This window comes from Labrus mixtus, chromosome 10, assembly GCF_963584025.1.
Source record: "Labrus mixtus chromosome 10, fLabMix1.1, whole genome shotgun sequence".
Taxonomy (NCBI): Eukaryota; Metazoa; Chordata; class Actinopteri; order Labriformes; family Labridae; genus Labrus; species Labrus mixtus.
The window spans coordinates 25,772,507-25,800,437 of record NC_083621.1 but is presented as its reverse complement, the minus strand read 5'-3'; the positions used below and the strand labels follow the sequence as shown (position 1 = coordinate 25,800,437).

General features: G+C 44.1%; 1 protein-coding gene across 1 annotated transcript in view; it reads left to right on the top strand.

The window, feature by feature from the left end:
* gpc3 (glypican 3) overlaps positions 1-27,931 on the top strand; it is a 108,642-nt gene that overhangs the window by 75,085 nt on the left and 5,626 nt on the right. Inside the window, exons 4-7 of the mRNA XM_061048851.1 lie at positions 97-239; positions 791-916; positions 6,022-6,133; positions 20,387-20,579. Coding sequence (XP_060904834.1) covers positions 97-239; positions 791-916; positions 6,022-6,133; positions 20,387-20,579 — 574 coding nt within the window. The remainder of the gene's footprint in view (positions 1-96; positions 240-790; positions 917-6,021; positions 6,134-20,386; positions 20,580-27,931) is intronic.

Here is a 27,931-nt window from a genome sequence, read left to right as displayed (position 1 = left end):
CTGGGAGCAATGAAACATAAGTGGGGTGAAGAGGTTAGAGGAGCGGAATCACTCTCTCAATCCTGCTTTCTCATTTTCCTCTCTCTCTCTCTGCAGGTGAGCGGGATGTGTGGACAAACTCCTCAGCGGGCTTCTCGCTCCGTTGCACCCCCTCCTCCCCAGTCTCCTGCTGCCTCTGATACTCGCGATGCACAGCCCCTTTCCTCGGACTCTGATGAGACTTTGGCCGGCCTCCGCAGGTGAGGAAATCACAATCCATATAGTCCAGACAAAGAGCCGTCCAGCTGATGAGGCAGCACACGCTCCCCTGAACACAGAGGGATTATATATGTCTAACAGACAAATAAAGTCCTTCACACTGTGGACACGTTCTCTCCTGTTTCCGTGTGACAGTCATTCATTCTGCTCTGGAGTGTTTTTATAGCCACCTTACAATAACAGGCTTAAATGAACAGTGTAATAATGCCCAGCGGGGCTGCTGGCCTCGGCAGCACAATGACCAGATTAATGTCAATTAGGAGAGAAGACACAGCTTATTCCTGACTCTTTTACTCTCTTTTTCTCAAGAGGGATCTCATCGACCTGCTTTCACTGTTATCAAGCTGAATCTCCTTTCTTATTCTACATCTGAATATTGTTCTCTGTGTTTCTCCTTTTTCTCTTCTTCTCTCACTGATGACAGTTTATTTTATTTACCTTTTGGAACTGCTGAGTCGTATTTTGATTAAGCAAAGTTTTGTTCATTGTGTCCTTGTGTTGAACATTTCCTCTCTTTTTTTGCCTGCTTCAGGGAGTTCATATCCAACCTGAGGGGCTTCAGCTCCTTCTACAGTGGTCTTGGGGAGGCACTGTGCAGCCGTGAGCCTGCTCCAACGAACCACTCCCTCTGCTGGAATGGGCAGGAAATGACAGACAGGTGAGACATCCAGCCATCCATCCGTTATCTTTACCGCTTGCCCTGTTTGGGGTCGTGGGCGGCTGGAGACAATCCCAGCTTTATAGGTCGTTATAGGTCTATAGGTAAAACAATTAGTATAAATTAAAAGCCCTAAAAAATCACCCCCCTAGTGCACCCTACAGCCTGCAGGAAGGTGTCTTATTGGCTTTTTAAAAATCCGTTACACAAAACAGTCTGCTCAGAGTGTTAAGTTCTGATGTCTCATCCAGGATTGTGTAGGTGAATTGAAGGGTAAGTTTGCCCAGAGCTGATGAGCAGCACAAGAGGGGCCCCACTCTCCCACTGAGTGTGAGTGTAAATCTTGACTTTGGCTCCATGGGATGTTATTAATGTCAGGCATGCTGTCACCTTCTTCTGGCTTAGTTAATTGCTGTTTCGATCGTTCTCTCCTCCATCATCCAACATCTCCTGTGCACCCTGCAGAACCTCATTTGGTTTTTCATAATATTTCACTTCACCCCTGTCCTTTGCCTGCACACATCATAACTTCCCTCGTTTCCGCCCGCCCCAATTTCAATTTGGCTCACATAGGTGTAGATAACCATCTTTTTTCTCTTCTTGCTTTGTAAATTATGTGTGGAATTTAATCAATGCAGAGGCACACATTTCAAACGAGAAAGCGCTGCAGGTTAATGTGTTGCCTCTTTCTTCCAAAGTGGACTAAGAATAAATATGAGCTTTTTTTCAACTTTTGAAATAGAGTCTGTCACAAAGATGGGGGGGGGGGGGGAGCCTCAATCTTTGGAGGAGACATTATGTTGGCAAGGGGGCAAAGCTGTCCTGAGGGGATGATTACAAGCTGGACCAAAAAGTGTGATAGGAAGGTGCAAGGAGGCTGGAAAATGATAGAGAGATTACAATGCCTCGAGGCAAGCAATTCTCTGTGTCATCTGTGAGGGCATATGTCTGCAAATTCACTCCAGGTACATTTTCACTCTGAGATTTGTTCTGGATTGTCTTCCATTATCCCAGAAAGGACCTCATCTGAGCCAAACTTGACTCTCGTACTCATATTGTCCCATACAGATAAAATTAGACTGGGTTTGGGAGGGAGTCGGCGCTAAAAGGTGTCGGGTACTGAATGTTTTTCAATACTTGAGGAGTGATCTGTGGAGCTAAATGTGGAGCTTTTTATCAGGCTTATTTACCATCCCACCTGGAGCCAGGATCAGAGGAGAAACACCACGCTGCAGGGCGTTAAACTGAAAACTGTGATAACAGCTCTGACGCCTTGTCAGCTTGAAAATATATTTTTATTCCTCTTTTGGATCAAATAAAAGTTTAAAGTCATTCATGTGTGATAAGTGATAAAAGATTAGATGATGTGTCAACTGTAAACACTGAATCTAGGAAGTGTATACACATAAGAGAAGAAGAGGTAAGGAGAAGTAGAAGATTAGTGTTTACTTTAGTGTTTAAAAAGGAGACTCTTTTAATGGGTTTCAATTCAATTATTTTAGCCGTTCCTTCACAAAATAAATCACACACAAGATCCCCCCAAATGAATTCACTGTAATTTACACAGAGATTAAAAACGGAGCACTTTGTAAAAGGCAACATTTCTGTCTCTGTATCAGGATTTCATTAGTTCATATTTTGCATAGATTAATATTACTGAAATATTTCTATGTTAGCAAAAAGGCTGGTCTTTTCTTGGCCAGATTTTTGGGTATCCATTAAAACATTAACAGGAATCAACTAGACCTGTCGAAGCTGCTGCTAACGTCATCATGCTACATGCTAAAACTTTAATGTTAGCTTGGTACAGAAGGTGGGATTTTTCCACGTTAAACTTTAGATTCAGATTAAGAATCAGACAACTTTATTAATCCAGAAAGGCAATTCATGTGCACAGCCTACCAGGTCATTGAAAGAAGCCAAGACAATATACAGAAAACAAAGCCAGTCACAGCAGCACTCAGACGATTACGTTCACGTCAGAAACAACAATTCCCCAAATAAGAAGCCAGAGCTAGCTAATATAGTAATTTAAAAATACAAAGCTAGAAATGTATTTAATAAATAGAAACATAAATGAATAGACCTTACAGGTGAATAGAAGCAGTTACATACAGTAAATCAATTAACATTGTTCAGCATTCATAGCTGAAGGGATAAAACATGTTTAGTTTGGCATGTTAGCATTTTGTAACTTTTTCCAGTAAGCACTAACCACAGTAGGTGGGGTTAAAAAGTTAAGGGATTGCTGTAGAAAATACAATACGATTCATCCTTATGACCACCTTTGGAAATTTGGAAATTTGTCCATGACTTTGAAATGGCTTGAAAAGTTGGTAGGTGTAAGGCCAGCATTACATGTAAAGTGAACACAAATGTCTGAACACATCCAACTGCATGTTGTAATTTCCCTGAATACCCTGGAATGGGAGAGTCAGAGGCAAAGACAGCGGACAAACAAAGTCAGTAAACGAGAAATGAAATCTTTCTGTAATCCATTCTATAATTGATCAGCTATTTCAGGATAGCCAGAGGTGGAGAGATAGACGAGGGGAGAGGAGAGGAGAGGAGAGGAGATGAGAGGAGAGGAGTGGAGTGGAGAGGAGAGGAGAGGAGAGGAGAGGAGAGGAGAGGAGAAGAGAGGAGAGGAGAGGAGATGAGATGAGAGGAGAGGAGAGGAGAGGAGAGGAGTGGAGTGGAGAGGAGAGGAGAGGAGAGGAGAGGAGAGGAGTGGAGAGGAGAGGAGAGGAGAGGAGAGGAGTGGAGTGGAGAGGAGAGGAGAGGAGAGGAGAGGAGAGGAGAGGAGAGGAGTGGAGAGGAGAGGAGAGGAGAGGAGAGGAGTGGAGTGGAGAGGAGTGGAGTGGAGAGGAGAGGAGAGGAGAGGAGTGGAGAGGAGAGGAGAGGAGAGGAGAGGAGTGGAGTGGAGAGGAGAGGAGAGGAGAGGAGAGGAGAGGAGAGGAGAGACAAAGCTGTTCCACGGCTAAAAAAATGAAACTTTTATATTGGTTGCAAACACAAGACGTTCCTCTAACCAAACTTGATGTACACCTTTAAACAAATTTCAACCAAACAAATAACACCCCTGCAGAGAACACTGATTATTTGACAAAGTGAGCCGTGGCCCCCCTCAGCGTCTCAGTGATTCACATCCCGTCTCTTCCAGCTCTTTTCATTACGTCATTCTAATTTGATTTACTTCTTGCTCTACATGACATTCAGCCGCAGTAGAAGTGTGTTCACAGCTATTAACCCTTTTACTACCACATGGGACTGAATGTGTGGTCAGGCTGAACGTGTCAGACTCCATTATGAGTTCTATCAACACCTGGACTCACGTGTCACTTCTCCTGCTGTTGTTTATTCTGCTGTGAGAGGGATCTCATTCAGACCGCTCCTAATGGTATGCTAATGAGTGTGAGATTAGATTAGGTTATCATTGGAGGTAAGTGGTCTGATCAGCTCAACTAGCAGCAAACAATAACACACAAACAATCAGATAACAAACAGCTGAGAGCCATTGGCGGTGATAAACAGATTAACAGTGAATTTAAAAAAGAAAAAGATCCGACCGGCGTCTATCATCTGAAACATCAACCTGCCTCGGCTCCTTATCGCCACTCAACATCTGCGTCCCCTAATACTCCTTCCACAACCCATATTTCCTCTTTTACTCTCCTTAATGGATCACACTTCTCACTCCATTATTTATGTGATAATTAGCAGCGGAGAGGGAGTGAGATCATCGCTAAGAAGAAGAATAAATAACCGAGGAAATGTAATTTGAGTTTAATGAAAAGTCTGACTTAAAGGAGAGCAAGAGACTGATGAATAGAGATGTCAGGTGAACGGTGTGTGTGTGTGTGTGTGTGTGTGTGTCACAGAGATGAGAACAGATCATGACCTCATACTTTGCACGTACCTTTTCAGGGCTCTTTCTTCCTGACTAACCTCGTCTCTTGAATTCCTCTCTCCCGCCTATTTGTCCTTCGTCTTTCTAACATTTGCTGCAATATAGCAGATGACATTTACACTGAGATATCACCTCCACCCTCACCACCCCTCATATCACAGTGGTGCCTGGGGAGGATGCAGTATACGCTGCCAGTGCCGACTCTAGATGGTCTAAACTTCTTTCTTTTAAAGGTTTATTTTGGGGATTTCTATGGCTTTCTTGATGACGGTGGATAGAGTCAGAAATGGGGGTGAGAGAGAGACAGGCGGGAAAGGATCAACAGGTTGGATTCAAACCTGGGTCGCTTGTTGGAGGACTACAGCCTCCATGGGGCGTGAGCAGTAACCACTGCGCTACGGCTTCCTGGTGATTTAAACTTCTCTTCTAAGGAAGGAGGCAGGAGAGGCTAGTCTCCACAGAGCCTTGATGGTGGATAGGAAAGGGTTAATATCTGGCACAAAGAAACACCTGCAGGAAAGTTTGAGTCTCCTCAGCTCCTCCTCTTGATAACAGACACAGGTGTTAACACAGCCATGTTTCCTCAGCTACGCTCAGACATGTCAGCGCCTGCCTGCATGACTGGCTTAGACTAAATATATCCTCAGAAAGAAGAATATCTCTGCTAATGTCCTCTCATTAACACATGATATGATTTAGAGTTACTCATTGGCCAGTTTAACATGCTTAAAAATGAATCATCGGCCAGTCTTTGCATTATGATGGAGCTCCTCTGAGATTTTCTTTTGTCAGATGTTCTCAACAATTGAATAAATATTCAGAGGGTTATGCTAAAACATCTGAACATAAATACTTTACTTCTCGGAGTGTCCTCTGCTTTTAGGAAAAGATAAATAAAAGATAACATTAATATTATGTCTCCAATGAAAATAAACTGTGTCCTTTTGTCAGGATTAAATTACAAATGAACTTTCCAGCCCTGCAGAACATCTCCTAAACTGAAAACCAGAGGAGCTGTCATTCCGCTGGTGACCACTAGGTGGTGATAAACACCTTGTTTGTAGGAAAGGAGCAGTCTCCAGTACGTCAAGTCTTCTCATAATGTTTGCATTGGGGTTGTTTTAAATTCAGTGACTAAGTAATCAGAAATATACTGTAAGATCAGAGTCAGTATTTTTTTCTTCCTGTCTGCCAGGTTCGCTGGTCCTGGCCCGAAGCGGACTCACTCTGGCTCCGAGGCCCGAAGCAACAAGCCTCCTGAGCCAATCATCAACCAGATTATAGACAAACTCAAACACATCAACCAGGTGAGCAGTGTGAATGTGTTTGCAGATGGCTGTGTGTTTGTTCCTGCTGGGTCTTTTACAGTGACACTTCAAAAAGGAAGTTTTTCTGTGTGCGCACAGATCGCCCTCTGCTCTGTGGAGGTGTTAGGGTTTACCTGACTGCTGGTTCCACCTCTTGGTCTACAGCTTGGGCATTGATTTTAAAGTCCTTGAGGGTCTCATTCAGCTGCTCCTGCATGTGTCAAAACAGGAAGTGAACTTGTGACATAAAAATGCTTTGTGCTGTGATGGAACTTTCTCTCGGATTTTTAGAGAGAAACTCCATTGACAAGCTGCGTTCAAGGTGGTGCTGAAACCTTGTTCTTTTGAAACCAAATTCTATTGAGAGGAAACGTTCTGGTCAGTTCTGACACATCTACACAGCCTCATCTACACACCACCTGAAGAGAGCACTTTTTCTGGGGAGTTATTATGATGGACAGAAATGATTCCCTCCATCAAAAGCAAGCCCCACCTGTCATCAAGGCTAAAGCCCTCTTTTTTTGCTGCTGTGGTCACCATGGAAACCACCTTTAGGAGTGGGTTTGCATGCTCATTCAAAGTCAGCCGCTGTAGGTATAGACATATCAGCCCACAGATCTGTCCTTATTTCCTGGTTCTTGGTGGTTACACTTGTAGCTGTCAGCACGTAGGACTGCTGTGAGTTTGTGTGTGTGTGTGTGTGTGTGTGTGTGTGAGTTTCTGAGTGCCACAGGCCTGTCACTGTGGATTACAATACTCCTCTCCTGTTTAAACAACCTGTGAGATCCTCAGCTCACCTCTGACAACCAGAGAGCCTCCAGAGAAATGTGTCGGGTTGAAGTTAAATACTCTATAATTTTCTCAATTACTTTTGCTGCATGACCTCAGGGGCACTTAGTCCTTCTGCGAGAGAGGAGGGATCCCGAACAGGACTGATATGTGTTTCAAATACCACCAACCTCTTAAAAATTCCTGACATGATATATCCCTAATTTGAATTTAAAACCATTCTAGTCAATAATAATGTTAATCTCACGTTTGGGCCGTGTTTTCTACTCTTTCAGAAAACTCCTCATTTTGACCAATGGAAACAAGCATTGCCTAAAAAAACGTGTAGCAGGCAGCCAGTCAGGCTGTGACCTAACATTTTAAAAAGTCACTTTGTTTGGTAGCCAACAAAAACATTTAGGGTAAAATGTTATTAATAAACCATCATTACATGAGCAAACTGTCAGACTAGCCTAGTGGTGCAGAGCTCCAAAAGAGCGGCCTGGGTTCGAATTTAACCTGTGGCGTCGTTCTCCACTCTCTCTCTCTCTCTCTCCCTGATTTCTGACTCTATCCACTATATCTCTTAATAAAGGCATAAAACGCCCAAACATAAAGTACAGTTTGTAGGCAGGTTGATTTTAGAGGAAGCAGAGCACAGTGAACTCTGATGGATGTTTACATGGGACAGTTTTGGTAATCATTTTACATCTCACCTTTATTTTCTCTTCCATATAAATTTGACTGTTCTGGCTTAAAATCTGTATGACCAGCTTTGAGTTTATGGTCGGTTCTTTTTCTTATTTTTTTTCCCAATATTGCTACATTTTAAGAACAAGTATGTGTTTGAGTACACAATGCCATTAATACCTAAGTATCTCCTAATCCTGAACACACAAGACTTGGTAAACATGTAATACGCCTTCCAAACGTCCTGCTCTAACAGGGACAAATATTTGTTCCCATGATGACCAGCAAAGCGTCTCTGCATACTGTTGACCTTGTGGATCAGGTTCCTGAGAGGCTTTTGATGAGATTCTGCAAGAAAATACAGTTTGTTAATCTGACTGAGCTTGTTGTTTCAAACACAGAAAAGCTCTCTTTCCCTCAGTGTGTGTGTGTGTGTGTGTGTGTGTGTGTGTGTGTGTGTGTGTGTGTATGTTTTTGTGTGTGTGAAATGCTCTCAGTCATTTTAACACTTGTTTTTCATTGGCTCCCATGTGTTACTGATGACGTGGCACACATGTGGACATAAATGGAGCTTTAATTGTGTTTGTACAAAAGGCTGATATTTATGCAGATTGACTATTCACATGGGAGCTTTTAATCCCATATCTGATGACCATACAAGTCAAACACACTGCTGCTTGAACTCCAACTTCCTTTAGATCTCAACATCAATGGGCTGGAATAACATCTGACAAAAGACTGAGCGCGCTTGACGGCATATTTCATGTGCAGTAAAACTGTTTATGACTCAGGCATTTGTGTAGAATTTAGATTCCTCAAATATTTCTTACTTCAGATCAATACCAGAATAAGGTACACGTACACAAAAAAGGAACACATCAATATGATGCAATATAAAATAAAAGTCCTACAGTTAAACTCTCTTTGTTAGGTTTACATTATTATTATTTTTGTGCCTTAGAGCTTTGTCAGATGTCATGTCCTGTAGGTTTCTGTTTATGTATCAATTTTTATCATTTTGTCAGTCACTTTCCTTGAAATGTTTATACAACCTCAAATTTGTGATGTTAAAATGTATGGTTTATGTTGATAAATGCTAATGTCAGCATGCTAACATGCTCACAATGAAAGCAGTTACAGATTATCAATGATAATGCTTACTATGTTATTATGTCAAGGAAGTTAACATGCTTATATTTGAAAAGATTTAGTCTTGAACAAATCCATGTTTTACTTTATTTATTTAAGATAATATGTGTAACAATGTGTAGCAATCCATCCAACAGTTTGATGAGATATGTCACTTAGACTGCAACAGTCAATTAATCAAGAAGGTATTAAAGAAAGTCAGAAAGGAGGCGCCGCTAGTCTAGAGGTTAGTGTGCGCGCCACATGTACGGAGGTTTTAATCCTCCAAGCGGGCAGACCAGGTTTCAGATCCAACATGTGGCTCCTTTCCCTCAAGTCATTCCCTGCTCTCTCTCTCTCTCTCTCTCCCTGATTTCCATCTCTATCCACTAACCTATTTTATATAAAGGCATAAAAAGCCCCCAAAATAAATCTTTAAAATAAACTCAGAAACTCAGAAAAACAACATGTGAGTTAGGACTGATCCTACAAGGACCATTGATGACAAGACAGTATTTTACACCAATCCAAGCAAAATATTCAAAGACATGGCACTTTGAAGGTCATTAAACGAGAGATAAAAAGTCAGGCCAAACTCTTAAAACAATGAATTTCCACATGAAAACACTGTCACTCCATTTTGTTAATGCTGAGATTTTTCATTGGCTCAGTGAAAACTTGACATGCTGACACACTAGATAAAAACTCAGGTGATCAGCACGGCATTCAGATTTATCCATCCAGTTGTTGGTGTAGGAGAGCGGACTGCAGGCAGCCTGAAAAGAGAGCCACGATGCTATAGCATGAGAAAAAGCATATCTGCCAGTTGACTGATGTCATATTCAACCAAACAGACAGAACTCTTAACTCGCTTTATAATCCTACTAAAAGTTTATTGTCTCAACAGAGGATTTCTTTGCCATAGCTGCTCTGAGCCGGCATGCTGTAAACAACTTCTAACGGCTCTGGAGAAAGGGAGGTTGTTTGGTTAAAAGCAGTTTTTACAAGGTCTCCGCCTCCCGGTCAACTCAAAGACCACCAGCTCTGGATGTTGTGCAGCTAAAAGCAAAAAGGACTTATTAACAAACCGATGTAAGAGAACACTCCAAATAACTCGTATAGATAACTACTTTCATCTGCCTGTTTTCTGCAGAGTGAACAAGGACAAGCCAACAACGAGACAATATCTGTAATGTTCCTGGAGATCAACCAGTCAGAGTGCCATGCTGATGTAAACCTGTGGTATTTCAATCTCATGACGCTGTCCATGTGTTCATGGTGTACAGTATGTTAAGAGCTACAGGCAGGGGAATGTGTACAGTATTGTTCTTTATATGCATTCAGCTCCACATTCAGGACACAGGGCACTCTAAATCTGGTCTTTACGAGCTCTATGAAGCTCTTGTATCCTCTATAGGTTTACCATTTAAATGAACATTATTCCTCTTTCTGCTCAAACTGTGGACACAAAAACCAGTTCTTCAAGTTGGTAATGAGTGACCCACTTTTAAAAAAAAACAAGAATCAGTCCCAGCCCTCAGTTTGCACGACTAAGTCATAAAATATAGGGGCTAAACACTCTCCAACAGCGAGGGGAACCTGGGACCCCTCCAAAGAATCTACTTCCTTCCAACTTTAATCCCCCTGATGTTTCATTCCTCCACTCCTAAGTGCTCCGTGACGATGGCCCTGTGAAATGTAACTATGCAGCGGAAATGTGTCATTTCTCACGTTGTCAGTGTTGATCAGAGTGTCAGCAGATACAGAGACTGTCTGGTAGGGAGACCCTTGTATTTGTGTCTTTGTGCGGCTAAACTAAACACCAAAGGGGGGGGGAGAAAAAAGAAATCGCCTCCACTTGTTAAACAAGGCATTCTCACGCCTAAAGCAGCTGATGTCATGACTGAGCTGAGGCCAAGTTGAAGTGAACTGTGCTCTATAAATGTATGAAGAGAAATGACTTTCTCCCTTGCTCATTACTTCTCGACTTGGAAACTTTAAACAGTGCAGGAGTCTGTGAGGAGCCATGGACATTTTTGTTCATGCTTACACTGTGTAACAAATTCCTGTGTGAGGTCCTGTCTGTCCGCTGTGACCTGTATCTGCAGCATGTTCAAGCTGATAAAGATGAGTGCAGTCTAACGTGCTTTCCTTGGCCGTGTGGTTGAATCTGAAATGTTTCTGTGATGACAGTTTGAAAAGTCTAGCTCCGTTCTTAATGAGAAACAACTCTGGTGCTTCATTAATCATTTCATCTCACAAACTAGCTGAGTGTGTTCCCGTGCGAAGACACATATCTGAAGGCTGTGCTCTTAAATTAGATCACATAATCTCGGTGATGTGTTCTTGTTCTGAGGGGATGAGTTTGTTTTTCAGAACATCTGTTTAACTTCCCAGAGTATCAGGTTTCCCCCCTGAACAACTAATCTCACAAGAGATGGTTGAGCTAGTGGCAAAATAGAGCAATTATATGATTGGCCTTTGATTACTGAGTGTTTCCCGCTCATTTGTCGGATGAGTTTGCCATTTGGAGGGTCAGACCTCCTGGGATTACTCTGACAGCCACGTCTTGGCAACATGACACTGTTTGCAGAGATACATATGGAATAACATGGATATGAAAGACATCTTTGTTGAACATCTTTAGGAATCCCTTTTCGGCTGGAAAAACAATTATTTCGTCTTCCACTCCTAAAATTGCTCTCTCATTTGAAGGATAACAAACATCTTCATATCGCGTGCCAGACGTTGTGTTCTTAAGCACCTTATAACATTTTAAAGCATTCCCTACCTCTCCCTGTTCCTTACCTTTCTTTCCATCTCCCCAGCTGTGCTGAGTTGTGTGTGACAGACTCCAGCTCTGTCGCCCTTCCCTCCCCTCGGCCCCCTCCCGTTCCCCCATTCCTAAACCCAAAGATCCCCCCCCCCCTCGTCCCAGCTTCCCAGTCTAATTGAAGCCAGAACCTGGGAAAATCCTGCAGGTAGGACAGGAATCCAGGGCTGGAAAATAAACCAGATCCCGAGCGCCACAAATTCCATCACGCAGTCTCACTTCCTCAGAGCCACCAGATCCCGAGCAGCGTGTGCTCAACACCTTGTGCATGCCCCGTACAGAATACAACATTTACTATATAACTCAAACACAAGGCCGGGTTTTTATTGTGCACACTTGTGGCCGTTAAGCATGTAGTTAGGACAAATAATACAACGGATACATTTCAAGCAGATATAGAGCAGTAACAAGTGGCTATAAAATAAATCAGTGCTGCAAGTACTCTTTGAATTATAGGGACAAATAAAGTTAAATGTTTACAAAAATACCAGCAAAGATAAAATGGAAGCTGCTTTATGAGCAGATCAGCATGCTGTGGCTTTAACCTCCGGGCAGTGCTTAAATCAGACTTAAAGACAACATGGGTGTTAGACTGGGCCTGCTGTTTTGTCAACGTACACTTGCTAACCTGGCCATTATACCTGCTCCAGTCAAAGGGGCTGACTTCTGTTTGATCTTATTTACTGAGGGGTTTTTAAAGCGTTATTTAATATACCCCCCCAGGGCCTTTGTCCACTTGCCTTACTAGTTTTTATGTGTGAAGTTCAACCGCTCTGGAAGCAGAGGAGGAAGAAGGGCTGTTGTGCCGCTATATTTGAGAACAGGGCTAAGCCATGAGGGTTCTTTAAATGAAGTGTGACACCTGGTGTAAACTTCTAAGGAGCTGCAGGGCGTTCGTGGAGACGGATCCCTGTTAGGGCGCCACACATGCATTTCGTCCTCTCACTTTCTGGAGGCTTCTGTACGTTTTAGATATGAGGAGTTATGCTTCCTCTACTTAAGGAATCCAACTATCAGACACCCTCTGCCCACACACTCACTCCCACACACCCCTCTCCCACCCTGGCTTTCTCCCCCGCTGGCTGGGAGGTCAGACAGAGCATGTGAGGGCCCTTTTCCTCCCAATTAGTCTGCCTGCTAATGAGGCCCAACCATCCTCTTCTACCACTACCACCCATTCCTCCTTACCTCCTTACCTCTGCCTCGCTTCCCTCCCAGTCACCCACCCACCCACCCACCACCACCACCGCCGCAGCCACCACCAGCCTTGAGGCCCAAACCAGGGTCACCCCCCTACTCTCACCCCTTTGCTTCCACACCACTACCCCCCCACTGGGTATTATTATCACTTGTAAAAAAAGCCCTGCTGCACAAGCCAGGCAGCCTGTAACCAGGTACCACAGCACACAGGGTTTTCTTTTTTTTTTTTTAACCTGTGATGTGTGTTACATGTCGGGGGCTGTTCAGTCTCTCGGTCTAATATGTCTTTGAGCTGTCAGGGAGCATAGACATGAACAGCTGAGTCTTCCTGCTGCAGTATCTGATCTGATCCACACATCCTGGGTTTGTTGTCACTGGGCACAGTCACGTGTTGCTGTGTAACAGGATCGCCCCAATGAGGTCAGGGGTCACACTTCCTGTTTCCTGTCTCTGCTAGGTCATCACAGGGTCTCCCTGGGAGGGTCAGGGACCTCCTCTGCCTTTTGTTGGGGGGGAGGGAGGGGGAGGGGGGTGTACTCTGGGGGGCAAAGCAGATTTGAGGCTCCTCTTTGGACCTGTCAAAACGTTAGCACTCCCTAACGTTTAGCTTTCCCTCTCCTCTATGTCCTTTTATCTTCCTACAAAACGTCACCTTTTTTCGCATGCGGTAGTTCTCTTGTCCTTGCCTTTTTTCTCTTTACCCCCCCCCCCCCTTCCCCACATCTTTAACAACTCCATTTTGTCTGTGTCGAGCTACTTTTCAGCAGAGCAGACAGCTGGTTGTAGCCCCACTAAACACTAAAGCTTGTTCAAGAATAGACCACTCCACCCTTTATTATCTGCTTTCCCAACTGAGCATACACCGGCTCCCACTAGGTGTGATCATGAGACACAGTGGCGGTCTGCTGATGTGGAAGTGGAGGGTTTCTTAGCAACACATGACTCTGGGAACCACAGCGATAACATGTAAAGCAGACGAGCAGCAGACAAAAAGAGATTGTCTGAGGAGCGTAATCTGATTTAGCATCCAGCGACCTGTGCAGGAATGAGACTTTTTAAACTATTAAACCCCAAGCAGACAATCAAGCATATTCACAGACATGAGTCAGGATGTTCACTTGATTAGCCTCAAAAAGATTTGAAAATGTTGTCATTCCATCGGGGGACTTAACCCTGTGTATTCATTGAAAAAACACTGATAGAAGATGCCTTGACAACAACTGACTGACTCTGCCTTCTACATGTAGAAAGTTTTCAATGTCTGGTGAGCTCGACCCACTAGAGAACCAAAATCTCTGCCAACAAAGTCTAAACATTCAGACAGATTTCACTCCACACTGGAGAAATCTGGAAATAGCCTTATGGGCTTAGTCAGAAAGGTGGAGTGGACACACGCCCAGTTTAACACAGGTCCCTTTTTCCCCTTCTGTTTTCTGTTCCAACTGGAATTAACATCAGGAAATTAATCTTGTCTGCATTTACTGTCTGGAGCTCGGCTCCCGTTGCGTGACATACTTGACCAGATAGAGGAAGTCAAGGGGGGGGGGGGGGGGGGGGGGGGGGGGAAACAGTGGGAAGAATGAAGAGGTCCCCCCTCCTCTTTTCATTCTAGGTTCAGTTGAGTAAGAAATCGCGGGCAGCGGATAAAACTGCAGGCCAGGCTGTCGTCCTAAAATCACCACTCTGCCTGTCAGGGCTGAGGAGATTTCCATGACTCACTGTGTGGAAAGGGCCTCCTGTCATTCTTCCGTCTGACTTCCATGTTGTCTCTCATTCAGTCCTCTCCTGCTTTTCTCCTTGCATCTCTCCTCCTCCTAAAAGCTAGTCTGCAAACTCCATACAAGCTTATCAGCTCAGAGTCCATGAGGGGATTATTTGTAATGAAAGTGGATTTTCTTAATTTATAACAATATAAATAGTTGATGCTGATTTGTGTTTGATTGGTCTAACACACTCACCCATCGGCTGTGACGCTGAATAAAATAAAAATAGTGTGCTGTGCGTTATGTTCTTTGGATTTCAGTGTTAAAAACAGCTGAAATATGCCTCTTACATGATTAGGAAGAAAGACTGCTGACCTCACTAATGTGAGCACCGGCTTCTTTAGCAGTGTTCAAGTTTAAGGATGACTTCATTGAGGAACAATCTGGGTCATTATTTTTCTTGGTACTGGCCAATTTGTTTTTATTGGGAGGAAGATATTCACTGCATAAAAAAAGAGAAAGTCTGCACACTGTTCCCCTCCCAATGAGCAACTTTATTTGAAACAGGGCAATGTTTCGATCCAAAAGATCTGCCTCAGGCTGAGGAACAGTGAATAGTGTGCAGACCTTTCTCTTATTTCTGCACTTACTACATTTTGTTGTCCTGCACCTGTATCAGTCTTGCTTGAATGTAGTACACTATTTTTTTTTTCTCTTTGAGAAGATAGTATTCACCAAGTAAATTCTAAGCCCATATTTGGGATTGGCAACAATGCTATAGAGAAATGTAGAAGGGCAAGACACACAACTCACAGACAATCAGACATGCAGACAAAATCTTGGACACAAGCCACAGCTTCTTGGCAAAGAAACAAAGATGAACAGCGCATGTATCACCCAAACTTCATGTTGTCAAAACCCTGGAGGACACACTTGAACAGGGTCCTGCCCTATAGTTATGCTTTCTTAGTTTATCTGTGCAGAGACAGAATATTAGTCTCCCAGCATAACCAACACTGTAACAAATCATTTTCACCTCTTCTTTTGCCTTTTGTCTTCCGCCTGTGTCTTGGATCTCAGTAATTTCCAAAAAAAAGGCCTATAGCTGTCATTGCTTACATTCTTTGTAACGGTTTCCTACCAGCATATCCAGTAGACACAGAGCAGCTTTAGCATTTAATTGGTATTTTCTTTCTGGGCTCTTGATGGATTAAGGAGTGATATTCACTCTCCCTAAAAGTCTTTGTTGTCTCAAACAGCTCCATAGAGAAATCCTGCTTCTTTAGCCACATAATGCTTAGGTTATAGGGTGTTTTGGTACGCGCCAGCTTGCACCTTTTTCGTTTTTCTTTAAAATAGCTGCCATCCATGGCTTACAGAGCAAACCAAAAGAGTTAAGTACGGGCTGATGATACCGGAGCGAATCGCTGAAAGTTGCTTAAAGGCTCTCCAGAGAGTGGAACTAAAGAGTTTCACATTTCACATGATCATCTGACCAATCTTTAGTTCAACAACTTTAAAGCAGCTTTACATGAGATCATCAGTTTTTTATCACGTCTCACTGAAAACAGCACATTCAGCCAACAACTCAGAGCAGTTACGTAAACCATCAACAGAAGATGAGCATATGGTGAGCAGGGCTCTGTTTGGGATGCCCTGAGTTCTATAGAGGGCTTTGTAGACAAGATGTGTTGAGGCACTGATTGAAACATTCAGAGCGCTAGATTGCGTCTGGGCCGAGTCATGGCAGCTTGTCGAGACAAGTCCTTTGCATGGAGAGGAGGACATAACACAGGGCCTGATCCCAATCACACACTGACAAGAGGCCTCTTCTTTTCTGCACACTTTATCTTCATTACTCCTGCTCTCCCTTTACTCTGAACATCACTCATTCACTTCAATGTTCCTACATTTATATTGAGATATCCGTTACCTTATCTTTACATTTACATGATTTATGATCAAATATGTACTGGTATCTTACTGTAAAAGAGCACAGACGATGATCAGTGAGCGCAGGTTGATTTCTATCTGTACAGGTCAAACAGTGGCTGAGCTTATGGGCTCAGCTGCAGCTGTCATGTTGAACAGTGACCCTGTGTGGAGTTCATGTCATGTGTGGGAGGCAGTGACAGACTTGTGGTTTCTGTGTCTCTGTCTGGGCTGGCCTGCACAGAGCAATCAGCCACATGTTTGGGCTTTGTGTGCAGTCTTTGAGCTGGTGTTTCCTTGGTGTGGCATGTGCTTTTGTGTTAAGAGGAGGTGAACCCTGTGGCCCGCGGGATGCCTGCGGTCCTGATTACATGTTACATGTGTCCTGCTGCATGCGTTAGCCATCTCCCGATAAAATGTTTCAAGCACAGAGGGGAGGAGAAGGCAAGAGTGTGAGGGCCAGATTCTCCTGATGGGAAACATACTGAGCAAGATTTCTCTTTTATTTGTTTCCTCCCTACTTCCTTTTTGCTTTGGGTTTTTTTTAATTGCAAAAGATTCCAGCGACTTGAGGTTTCTCCCTCTTGTGGAAAATCTGGAGGCTCTTGCAGGATCACGCTGTGGCTGAGCCATGCCAAAAGCGCAGCGTCACTTTCGACACAAACATGCACCCCACCCCTCCATGATACCGCAGCCGCGGCAGAGGCAGTCAGCCAGTGGGCAGAAGCCGCAGTGCACGGCCACAGAGCCTTAGATAGTCCACTGTCCTCCAACCCCCTTTGTGATGAAAAGCAAAGCATGCTACTATGATTCATTTAAGCCACTGATTATGAAGCAAACATCTTTGTTTTTTATTCCCAGAACTTGATTTTTTAATGATTCTCTCATCTGCTATTCATCTTCTGCTATTTATAACAAATCTAACTCTCTGATCGGTTGTCATTTGATACATTTGAGCAGCATTTTGATTCAGACTGATACATTGAAATAACCATCATATTGATTCCGGTGAACTTTTGGCACATTTTGGTCTATCTACCTTACTGACTTGTTTCTGTTTTACTGACTTGTTTCTGTTTCGGAAGAAGAAGAAATACTTTATCAGTCCTTGAGGGGGAAATTCAGTTCTTACACTCCGTCTTTTGAACACGCTACACACAAATAGGTCAGGATTACGCACACCTGAGCCCGTGGACATGCACTGACTGAGAGATGTCAGAAAACAGTTCAGGCTGATATTGAGTAAGGGGCTGCACACCTAATAGCCCTCGAGCTGTTTTGGGGGGGGGGGGGGGGGGGGGTGCCATACACAAGGGCACCTCGGCAGTGCTCAGGAAGTGTGCTGGCACCTCTCCAGCAACCAGACCCAATTCAAGATTTTGGTACAACTGGGACTTGAACCAGCAGCCTTTCAGTTCTTTAGCCAAGTCCCTACAGTCTGAGCTGCTGCCACCCCTTGAATGAATCGATAGTCATCAGACGGGTTGCCTCGGAAATTGGTCCAAAAACAGATCTAATTCTAATGACATCTCTGATCTGTACACATTGCATCTAAGCACCACCAGCAGTATATTTAAAGTTAATTAGCAAATATCTGAATGCTAATAGTTCAAAACAAAGCCTTTAGCTGCTTTGCATTATTAAATTATTTTGTAAATTTTTTCTTTTTCTTTTTTTAATTTAAATTGTGTACTGTGTTCACTTTTTGTTTGCAGTCTTTGCTCTTTGCTGCTGTAACACTGTAAATTTCCCCGCTGTGGGATAAATAAAGGATTATCTTATCTTATCTTATCTTATCTTAAAGCCTCACAGAGCGGTTAGTATGTCCTCCTTCAGTCTTGTTTCTGCTAACATCAGTATATCGTCATTTAGAGGACAACGTGTGTGTTGAGAGGAGTGGCAGGTATTACACATGACTGAGCTCTGAACAGGGGCATGCCAGTTGTTGTTAATGTTTATCCCCTGCTCGTCTTTTTGACGGCTTTCTTCTAAAATGCTCTGAATCACATCTTTCTCTCCCTTCTGTCTAAGTGTTTGCCCTGCCTTTTAATTGATTGGCAAGGTGCCCCCTTCCTTCCAGAGTCCAGATGAGTTTCCAGGATACAGAAGGTATTTGACAAAATCTATGAAAGGCCCCGGCAAATACAAGCAAACATGGTCCAGTCTTTAACTAAACAGTTCAGTGGATTAAACATAGATCCATCATGTGTAGAGCTAGTTTCTTGTACGCGTATAATGAGACATCTCGGCTCGGTCAACAGGTGGTGCTTTGCTACACGGCCTCAAACAGAAGTGAAAATGTTCCTCTGGATGAGCCGCCCTGTCTGTGACTTACTGTCTGCTCCTCCGAACCAAGTGACCAATCTTTTAGAAATGTTTTGGTCATCCTGCGTGTATGGCCTCGATGTAGAGGACTGAATGGAGGATTGTTGGGCAGCCCTGCTGGGAACAAAGTGATATGTGTTCCCTCTCTAAACTTTAGAGTTTATGTCACTTGTAAAAACCCAGATTGACTGGTTTGTATATGCAGGCGGAGGGAACAGTGTTGTTTATCTTCTGGCTGACGTAATTCTGTGATTAGCTCTGGGGTTTTTATACCTCCGCTCTCTGCCTCACACACACACACAAACACAGAGTCTGAAACCAGGCAGACGTTGCAGCTGACCTGAGACAGGGCCCATATGAATTCAATTTTCTCCCACAGGCAGCCCAGGACAACAAAAAAACAACAACAACAAAAATGCATGCTGACGTATGCAGATAGGAAGGAAATCAATAAAAAACAAACAAGGAGGCAGAACGGTGAGATGAAAGGAGGCAGGCTGGAATTTAGCACATCTGTTACCTTGGCAGGCCTCTCAATCATGTGCAGTGTGGTGGAGGCTGAGAGACGGTCAGAAAACGGCTGTTTAGGTTGTCTCCAAGCTTGTACACATCTTTCGGCGGTGGAAACGGGACATAATATAGCTGTTTCTGTTCTTCTAAAGCACCACAACAGGAACAGGGAAGGGAAAGTTGTTCTTAAAGTTGACATTCCCCTCAGTGTTAGTGATTGATTATACAAAGTTTCCTTTTTCTCCTGCCTGTGTTTTTTGGTCATTTGATATAATTGCTTAACAGCTCTTAGACATTTCTGTAATATTTGTGAGTCGACTGGTTCACCACAGCTCTCAATAAACACTTTTTAGTATGCGTTGCAACACATTATGAGCTTCTGTAAATCACATGAGAAAATATCTGAGTTAAACAACAACTGCGCGTTTTCAGCCAAGAGGCCGAACGGGATCAGGTTTTCTGTTTGGAGTCATGTAATCTGTGTTTATTTTGCATTGTTGTACATGTTTACTGATTGTGTATTTGGTCAGGTCTCCCTCTCAGAGGTTGCCAATCTGAAATTAGCCTTAATGTTTCAATAACATAAAAACATAGAATAAGTTAGATGAATAAACGTGAGGCTTTTTTATGTCATCCATCATCGCACTTTCTCATTTTAGCTCTTGAGGTCTTGATGTCCTCTTGGACAGAGTTTGCTATGTGCTGTTATTGTACTGTTATTGTACTGTTGCCTTGACACACACAACCAACTCAGGACAATGATATTCGCCAGTAACAACACAACTGCACCAGTCTGCTTACTCCACTGTTACTTTCTACCAGTAAATTACACGGGGAGACGGCCACATCCCTGTGAATGACTCACGTTTGGAGAAAAACAACAAAACTGGCAAAGATAACGAAACCATTACCCTGCCTGGTGATTATAATTAGAGTTTGGTAGACACCAGTGCCTTCAGGTCTGGCTGAGTGTTGTTCTGGAATTCCCCTCATACTGTTATAATCATAGAGTACACCTTCAGATCAAGAGAGAGCGCTTACTTTTTTCACAGCTTCGTAAAGCATTAATGCACAGGCGCATTCCAGCCACAGAATGATTCATGGACGGTGGGGAAGGCGATGTGCTTTTTTAACCTCAATAACTTCTTCCTGTTTGTCCCACAGTTGCTGCGGCTGGTGACGGTATCTGAGAAGCGCTGGAGAGCCCGGACGCGTGGAGGTGGAGCTGGAGTGGAAGGGTGGAGTGATGAAGGGGAAGAAGGATTTGAGAGCGGTGACTGTGACGATGAAGATGAGTGCGCTGGAGTTTCAGGGCTCGGGCCGCCGCCGAGACGCAAACGATTACGCATCTTTGCAGGTTAGATACGTGTATTAAAAACTCAATGTTAACTTAAACAGCTAAATGTGTGGGGTTTACATTTGGTACTGCATCCATAAACATAACTTTAAATGACCTTAAATTGCATTCATGAGATGCTCTCAGGAAAAAAAAATAAAAAGTGAGGTACCAGCTATAAAGATGTTTACTGCTGCTTTCTAAATTGGAGCTATTTACTTTAAACTGGTGAGGGCATGAATAGATCTGGATTCTTCTGCAGTGAGTCAGAGTGATAGTCCAAACACTGCCAGTGGGAACAGCAGAGAGGTGTTTACATGACTACTGTACATGTTGACACCACTGTGACACTATGCAGCACGAGACGTGAAACTTCCTCAGGTAGTCGCCTCTCCTCGACCTCTTGACCTCCCCGCCTGGGCCCGTCAATCCCTCAGCACGTCAGCCGTGCTCTCTGAGAGCCAAACAAAGAACAGTTTAAGCTACAAACTTGTTGAAAAGATAAAACAACCAAACAGCAAGAGAGGGAGAAAAACAGCCAGAGAGCGGGAACAAGGGGGTTTGATACACCGACACAAAGCCAGGCGCAGCTGAGCAAACACGGCAGTGGGAGTAGTCCTTCTGTCTGAGATGTTGTGGCAGAGATTTGGGTTCACCAGGCAGGGAGCGAGAGCAGGAACCTGGGGTTAACACAGGAATCCTGCAGGGCCATCGCTTCCAGCAGGCTGGGCCGTGAGAGTGTGATGCCCTCTCTTGTGCGCTTCTGTTAGCCTGACTCTATGCTCGGTCGTTTAACGGAGTCCTCTGCCTTAAAAACGGCTGATGGTTAAATAATTGAGAAATAAAAATAGGCTTTTTAGCCTGACCTCCACCTCAATATCAGTCTCCCCCAAATTGTCTTTTATCTTTTGTGTTCATTATCTGATTTGCATTGAGAGTGCATGCTCCTCCTGAGTGAGTGTGAGTGAGTCTGCAGGCACATTAATGCCTGTTTGAGCCTGTTTGTACATGAGCAGTAATGTTTGCAGACCTTGGAGAGTCCCTGCTCATTGGTACACACACAGATAGCTACTGATAGCCTGTGATGACCCAGCTAAATGCTGACCTAGCGTGGTCGCACAGGCCACTTTGGTCAAACAGGGGCCTGAGGTTCAAAGGTGAGCCTGCAGAGCATGAGGCCTTAATGGGCTGCCTGTCTGAGATGGACGAGGCAGATCTGCTTTTACAAAGACTGAAACAGAGCACGAGCACGGGCTCACAAGGATACACATGCGAGAGCCAAGAAAGGTGAGAGGAGCCGCAAAAACAAGGTGCAGACAGGACAGAGGCCATGCTCAGACCCCAACCCAGCCCGGCTGTCAACCTGCTGACTACTCAGAGGACGTTTCCAAACAAACACAATGATTGATCTGTCCTCACTCATTCTCTACACAGATTCCATAACCTGCTGATCACTAATGCTCTACACCCACAGACGTACACACTTCCCTTCCCAACCAATTAAACCCAAGAGGTGCATTCCCCAAAGCATTCCAATCCAGGAGAGCTATTCCAGGACATGGACCCCCCTCTCTCTCACACACACACACACACACACACACACACACACCACCCCCACCCCACCCACATAGAGCCAGATGAACAGCCAGTCACTGGACTGGTCACAGCTCACACACTTTCTTATCTTAGTCGGTCTTTTTTTATCTAAGAAGAAGGTGGTAAAATGAGTCAAAGGCTGGTAGATAAAACACAAAAGTTTGATTTGAAGTGATTTAGTTTCAAAATAATTAAATGATGTTGAATTTGAAAGATGGGTCTCACCTGCACTGTCACTTCAAACTTATGCTAAACTGATGTGAAAATGAGGGCTGTCAAAGGATTTCGTTTTTCATTGTGATTAATCAAAATGTTTCAATAGTTAATCAAGATTAATCACATTTTGAATCACATTTTAGTAATCCCATTCTTTAGCATTTACAAATACACATTTTAAGGGTTTTTTAATTTGGTACTGTCTGAGTTAAGCTGAGAGTACTTAACTTGCTGTTTGAATTTAACCCTGCTCATTTTTTTAGAAAGTAAGGACCTTCTGGTAGATCCAAGTTTACGACATTAACTTAAAAAATCTCAAAGGAACGGTTATAATAGGGAAATGTTTGATGTCATGAGGTGGATATGACTTTGGACTCGTCAGCTGAGCTGTCTGACAGTTTTTTTATGAAGTGAAATGAGACATTCAAAGATGCAGCAGTGTCGTTCTTTTACATCATTGTGACTACAGGGAGACACTGAGGAGGCTTATTCACTGTGCGCCTCAAAGGATGTGATTAATCACGATTAAAAACATTGAATGTATTAATTTCAGACCTTCATTAATTGTGATTGACAAGTTCATGCTGACAGCCCTGATAAAAATACTGCTACACAAAAGCCCCACACTGACTCATCGACTGTATAAAGCCTTAACATTGTGTAAGAGTTACAACCTGCCAGTGAGGTTACATTAAAACAACTGGAACTAGAATAATATTCAGCAAAAAAAAGTTTATTGACTTAACTAAGCTTTTGAAAGAAAATGACTCAGATTTAGAAATTGGAAATAGCCCACAGAAAAGTATTTTCTACAACAGTCCACCACTCAAATGTAAGCCAATTTTAAAGATGGCTTTTTAAGAGTCTTATGCTAACTGCTAGACTAAATAACTTGTTAGAATTGGATCCTGGTGCAGCTTGGAAACGTTGGCTAGTCTCAAAGCCAACTGTTGGTGGGCTCTGCCTCGGCCCAGCAGCCCAGAGCTGTGCCTCGTGTTTTCTTGCTGAGCTGGATGGGTCTTCGCTGCATGCTGTACCTTGCCACGCTCAGCAGGAGCCACATGAATAGGCCTCTTGTTATGTGCATGCACTCAGACATTCGGTCACTGCAAGCACCCAGAAGGAAAGCCATTCTATTAGAAGCATTTGGGCATTTTTTATTATCACCAGGGGGTTAGCGAAATGCAAAGTGGAAATATTCCTGTAATGTGAAACACGCAGCTTAAGATGAAAGTCTGGGCTGGGCTCACCTTTCAGGTCTGCAACAGATTCTGTGGCTAGAACAAAGGAGCGTGTAAAAGACAGAAGAATGTGATGGAAGAATGTGGGGAAAGAACAGAAAGAGACAAAAACACCTTTGATAGGGCCAAAGGCTGATACACTGGGAAACCTAAACATTCTTTACGCTCTCTGTGGGTTGAATCGACGGCAATGCGTGCTGCCAGTACCACAACCTGGTATGTTAATTAACTACAGCTGTGACCCCGTGACCCTCGGCACCTGATAGGTGAGTCACACGGCGCCGGTCCTCCACAGCAGTGTTTGCTACATGCCTTCATCAAATAGCTATAATCCTGACACTGTTGACATTAGCCCTGGTAGCTCAGGATGCATCCGCCATGGATTGAGTTTTTCTCCTCCTCTTAAGCTCCGTATACGTTCATGAGGGTGATTATCTGAGCTACTGCGCTCATGAATGTCCGTCCAGTTAAAGATACGTCCACATGTGGATGCCAGGTTGAGGGCAGGCGGGGCCACGGGCGTGAGGCAGCAGGAACACATCTCAGATGATGCAGATGTGTGAGTAAGAGAAGTACGCTGGATGTCCACATGGCCTGAGTCTTCTTCTTAACAGCAAGTATGATCCAGAATCAAAACATGCAAACTTCTCAAAAAACATCAATGTTTGATTTCTACTTCTAACAGGAACAAATCAACTAATAAACTTTTTTTGGGCAGATCTCCTTTATTTTTATCAGAACTATAGAGTTGAGTCACTTGTGTTTGATTAAAACAAAACAGCAGACACAATTTTGTTAATTCTGGTCTCGACTTTTCATGTTTTGGACATTTTTTTTTACGAAAACGATCCTGTCTTCTGAACATAATGTAAACAAACTCGACTCATGTGGTTTCCATGGTAACCATTAGTCCTGCTTAGCATCAGGATGTTAGCATTGTTGTTTTGAGTAAGTATGTTCATGTACCTCAAAGCACCACTGTGCTTCAGTACAGCACAAACAAAATGTAAGAATGACTAGAGAGTCTTGGTGGTGTTGTGCTGCGCCTTCTCCAAATGACCAACCAGAAACATCAATTGATCATCAAAACTCTTTTCAAATAACTCCAGAAAAGCTTTGGTTTTGATATAAATCAAAATCAGCAAGTATGTTTCTGCAGCCAGTGTTGCCATGAAACAGCAAAATTGTGATTTTCTTTTCCACAGAGATTAAAGAGATTCATATGAAAGAACAGATGTTTTTCTTTAGTTGAAGGCGATAAGCAGCTTCGCTCCAAATCAAAATCTTTATTCCAAAAGAGAGAGCTGGAAGAAATGCCCGCCCCCGCTCATCCCTGGCTGTCAAATGATGTTTCTTCAGCCAACTAAAATGTGTTAATCTTGTAGATGATTAATGATTAACTTGAAACAATTATTATTTTTCAAAATGAGTCGTTAAACTGTTTTTCAAAGCCCCAGTACTGTGAGGTAGAGGAGGTGTTGAACCGTTGATGGGTGGTGCTGGTGGAGAGCCTGATAATGTGTAACACCCTCGAAGTGTTCTGACCCAATGTTCTCTACCCACGTCCCTCCTTAAGCTTATAAACAACCTCTGTAAATTCAGCCAATCCTCCTCCTTTCCCACCTCCTCCACGCCCCTCACAAAAATAATGAAGCTTGCCACCATCTGTGTAAACAGGCTCAGCTGTAAGACCTGCATTCTCTGACTCTGGTTCCTACTGGAGCCGCAGCAAGGCCCTGTGCGTCCCGGCCCAGTTAGAGAGGGATGAGGACGGTGGCAGTGGAGGTGAAAATGTGAAAGCAGAAGGGGGGAAATGGAGGAGAGGAATAGAGGGATGAAGTTACCCTCTTATTGGACTCTTGTTGTTCTTCCGCTGTGGAGCTTTCTCAAACCAATCCAGGGATAAAACCCTTAAGATTAGCCAGGAGGCAGGAAGAAGAGCCCTGGTTTTAATTTCTGTGGATACAAGAGCACAGAGACGACTTGGTTCTCATCATGTACATGAGCGGGGGGAGGGGGGGGGGGCACCAGCGCTTGATTCATTTTGTAGGCCCTAGCATTTTTCTGTGTTTGTGTGTGCCTCTCGGAAAAAAGCGTTTGTTTGCTCAAGAGCTTTATTTACATTCACAGGCACTTTTTTGGGACGCACTAAATTGATTCCAGGCCCGTTCCTGGGTCATGTCCATCAGCTCCGCCACAGTCCACAAACACTCTGCACACAGCGGGACCATTCTCGAGGCCTTCTGCTCCACTGCTCTCTGCCGCAATGACACACAGCAGCCATTTTGTGGGAATGCCTTAAAAAGCCAGGTTTAGAGTTTTGGTATGCATTTTTATGTGTTAACCCTTCACTTTCACCTGCGTCCTTTAAATTCCCCCCTCTATCCATCTTTCCCCCCCCCTCTGCGGCCTGCTCCCACTTTGTTTTTGTTTTTTTCAGAGCATCATTAAAAGTAGCTCAACATGCAGTGAACATTGCAGGAATCCTGCTGCAGATAGACTCTCGGCTGCTTGAGGAAACCGCAGGCTAACCACTAAAAAGGGCAGAGGCAGATAGTGAAACTGCTCAGCAGGAGTTCTGTGTGTGTGTACGGGCCATATTGTCACTCTTGGCTGGATTTCTAGTGTGCCTCTCCATGACAACAATGTGAGGAGAATCCTGCATGTTTGTTGGCAGGGACGCTTGCACAACAAACACACGTCTAAATCTGCCAGCTACATTTCCTTCAGTGGACCGACTGCTGTACACAGCAGGGGAATAAAAACAGGAGTGTTTGGGATGTCAGCTTCCCTCATTATTAACAGATAAAGATAGTATCCAAAGAATGTGTTCCTCAGAGACTCCCTGACTGGGACGTCCCCCAGGCCAAACTTGAGGCCGACCTTCTGGTCAACTGCTTGGACACTCCTGCCTCTCTCTCTCTCTCTCTCTCTCTCTCTCACTGATAAGAACCGCCATTGTTCAGCCTCTCTAGAAACACCCCTAGCAGCACTCCCTGCCAACCTCTGACCCTCCGTCAACACCAACCTCAGAGCTGCCGGAGGTTACAGACTTTCACTGTACGCAGGATTGCTTCCCACCCTGAACGAGCCCCCTTGCCCTCAGCACAGAATCCACTCTTTGTATGTTCGATTTGTTTTGGTTTTTACCCCTCTGACTTGCTCTCACACTTTCCACCCTTGCAGAGAGCCCGCGCTTACAAGGAGTTCTTGGTGAAAATTTATGATTCTGTTCCAAGGTTTTATTTCTCTTTTCTGCGCTCATATGAACTGTTACTGGAAGTGGAGACTATAAATACATCAGAGGAAATCCAATTTGGACTGTGTAGGGAGAGGCTAATGGTTGCAACATGCTGGTCATCCCCTCACTGACACGCCCCCCCCCCCCCCCCCCCCCCCCCCCCCCGGTACTGGCCATGTTAATTAATAGGTGTTGACTTGCATTTGTCCCACAAAGCCACTTTTTAGAAAGTGTCATGGAGGCTTGGATTCCATCTTTTGACAAGTTGGTGTAGCGCCTTATTGTAGCGTAGCAAAATATCGAGTTTGAGCTTTTTAGATTTCCACTTGCCATACTAGCTTTGACTTAATTCATCCATCGTGGATCTGACTCTGTTTTCTGATCTGCTAAACCTCTAAGTCCTGTAACCCCATGTAATCGCCTCTGAGTTAAGTTTTCATTTTAAACCTTTGAAACTCTATTATTGCTGTTTACGTCCTCCGTCGTCTTTGGCATCGTGTCTCCCTATCTTCCTCACTTGCCCTCTGCGTGGGAGGATCCCTCAGCCTAGAATAACAGTGAGTGTTGTGGAGGTTGGGAGGCCAGAGCAGTGCAGAGTGGGGCTGTAGCAAAGGGCCTAGGGCAGGGCCTCCTCTGGGCGTCCCGTTTGTCTTGGCCCAACATTCCCAGCCTCTCCGAGCGCCCCTGTGGTCGGCCTGTGGGTGTGGAGGCAGACGGTCACATTCCCGCCAGCCCAGGACAGAAGCATCCTGCACTGCTCCCTCGGTTCCTTCCTAGCTCTCAATCAGCAGCGTCTCAGGACAGACAGCTTCGGCCAAGTCACACAAGTTACAGAATGTGACCAAAAAGCCAATCCTCACACTTCAGCTCTGTATCTGTTGACCTCCGCAAGATAAGACCTAATCAATCCATCCAGGAGCTCCTATCATGTTTTTACAGAATCATTGTCTTCCCTGCAGCTGGAAGGGCGGCTCCTGACAAAGGACTGCACACACACACACTGCACACCAGCCAACTCAATTTCTAAATGTGCTGAGTGCAGTGTTTAAGCGAATAGTTTGCTCTGCAGAGATGAGACA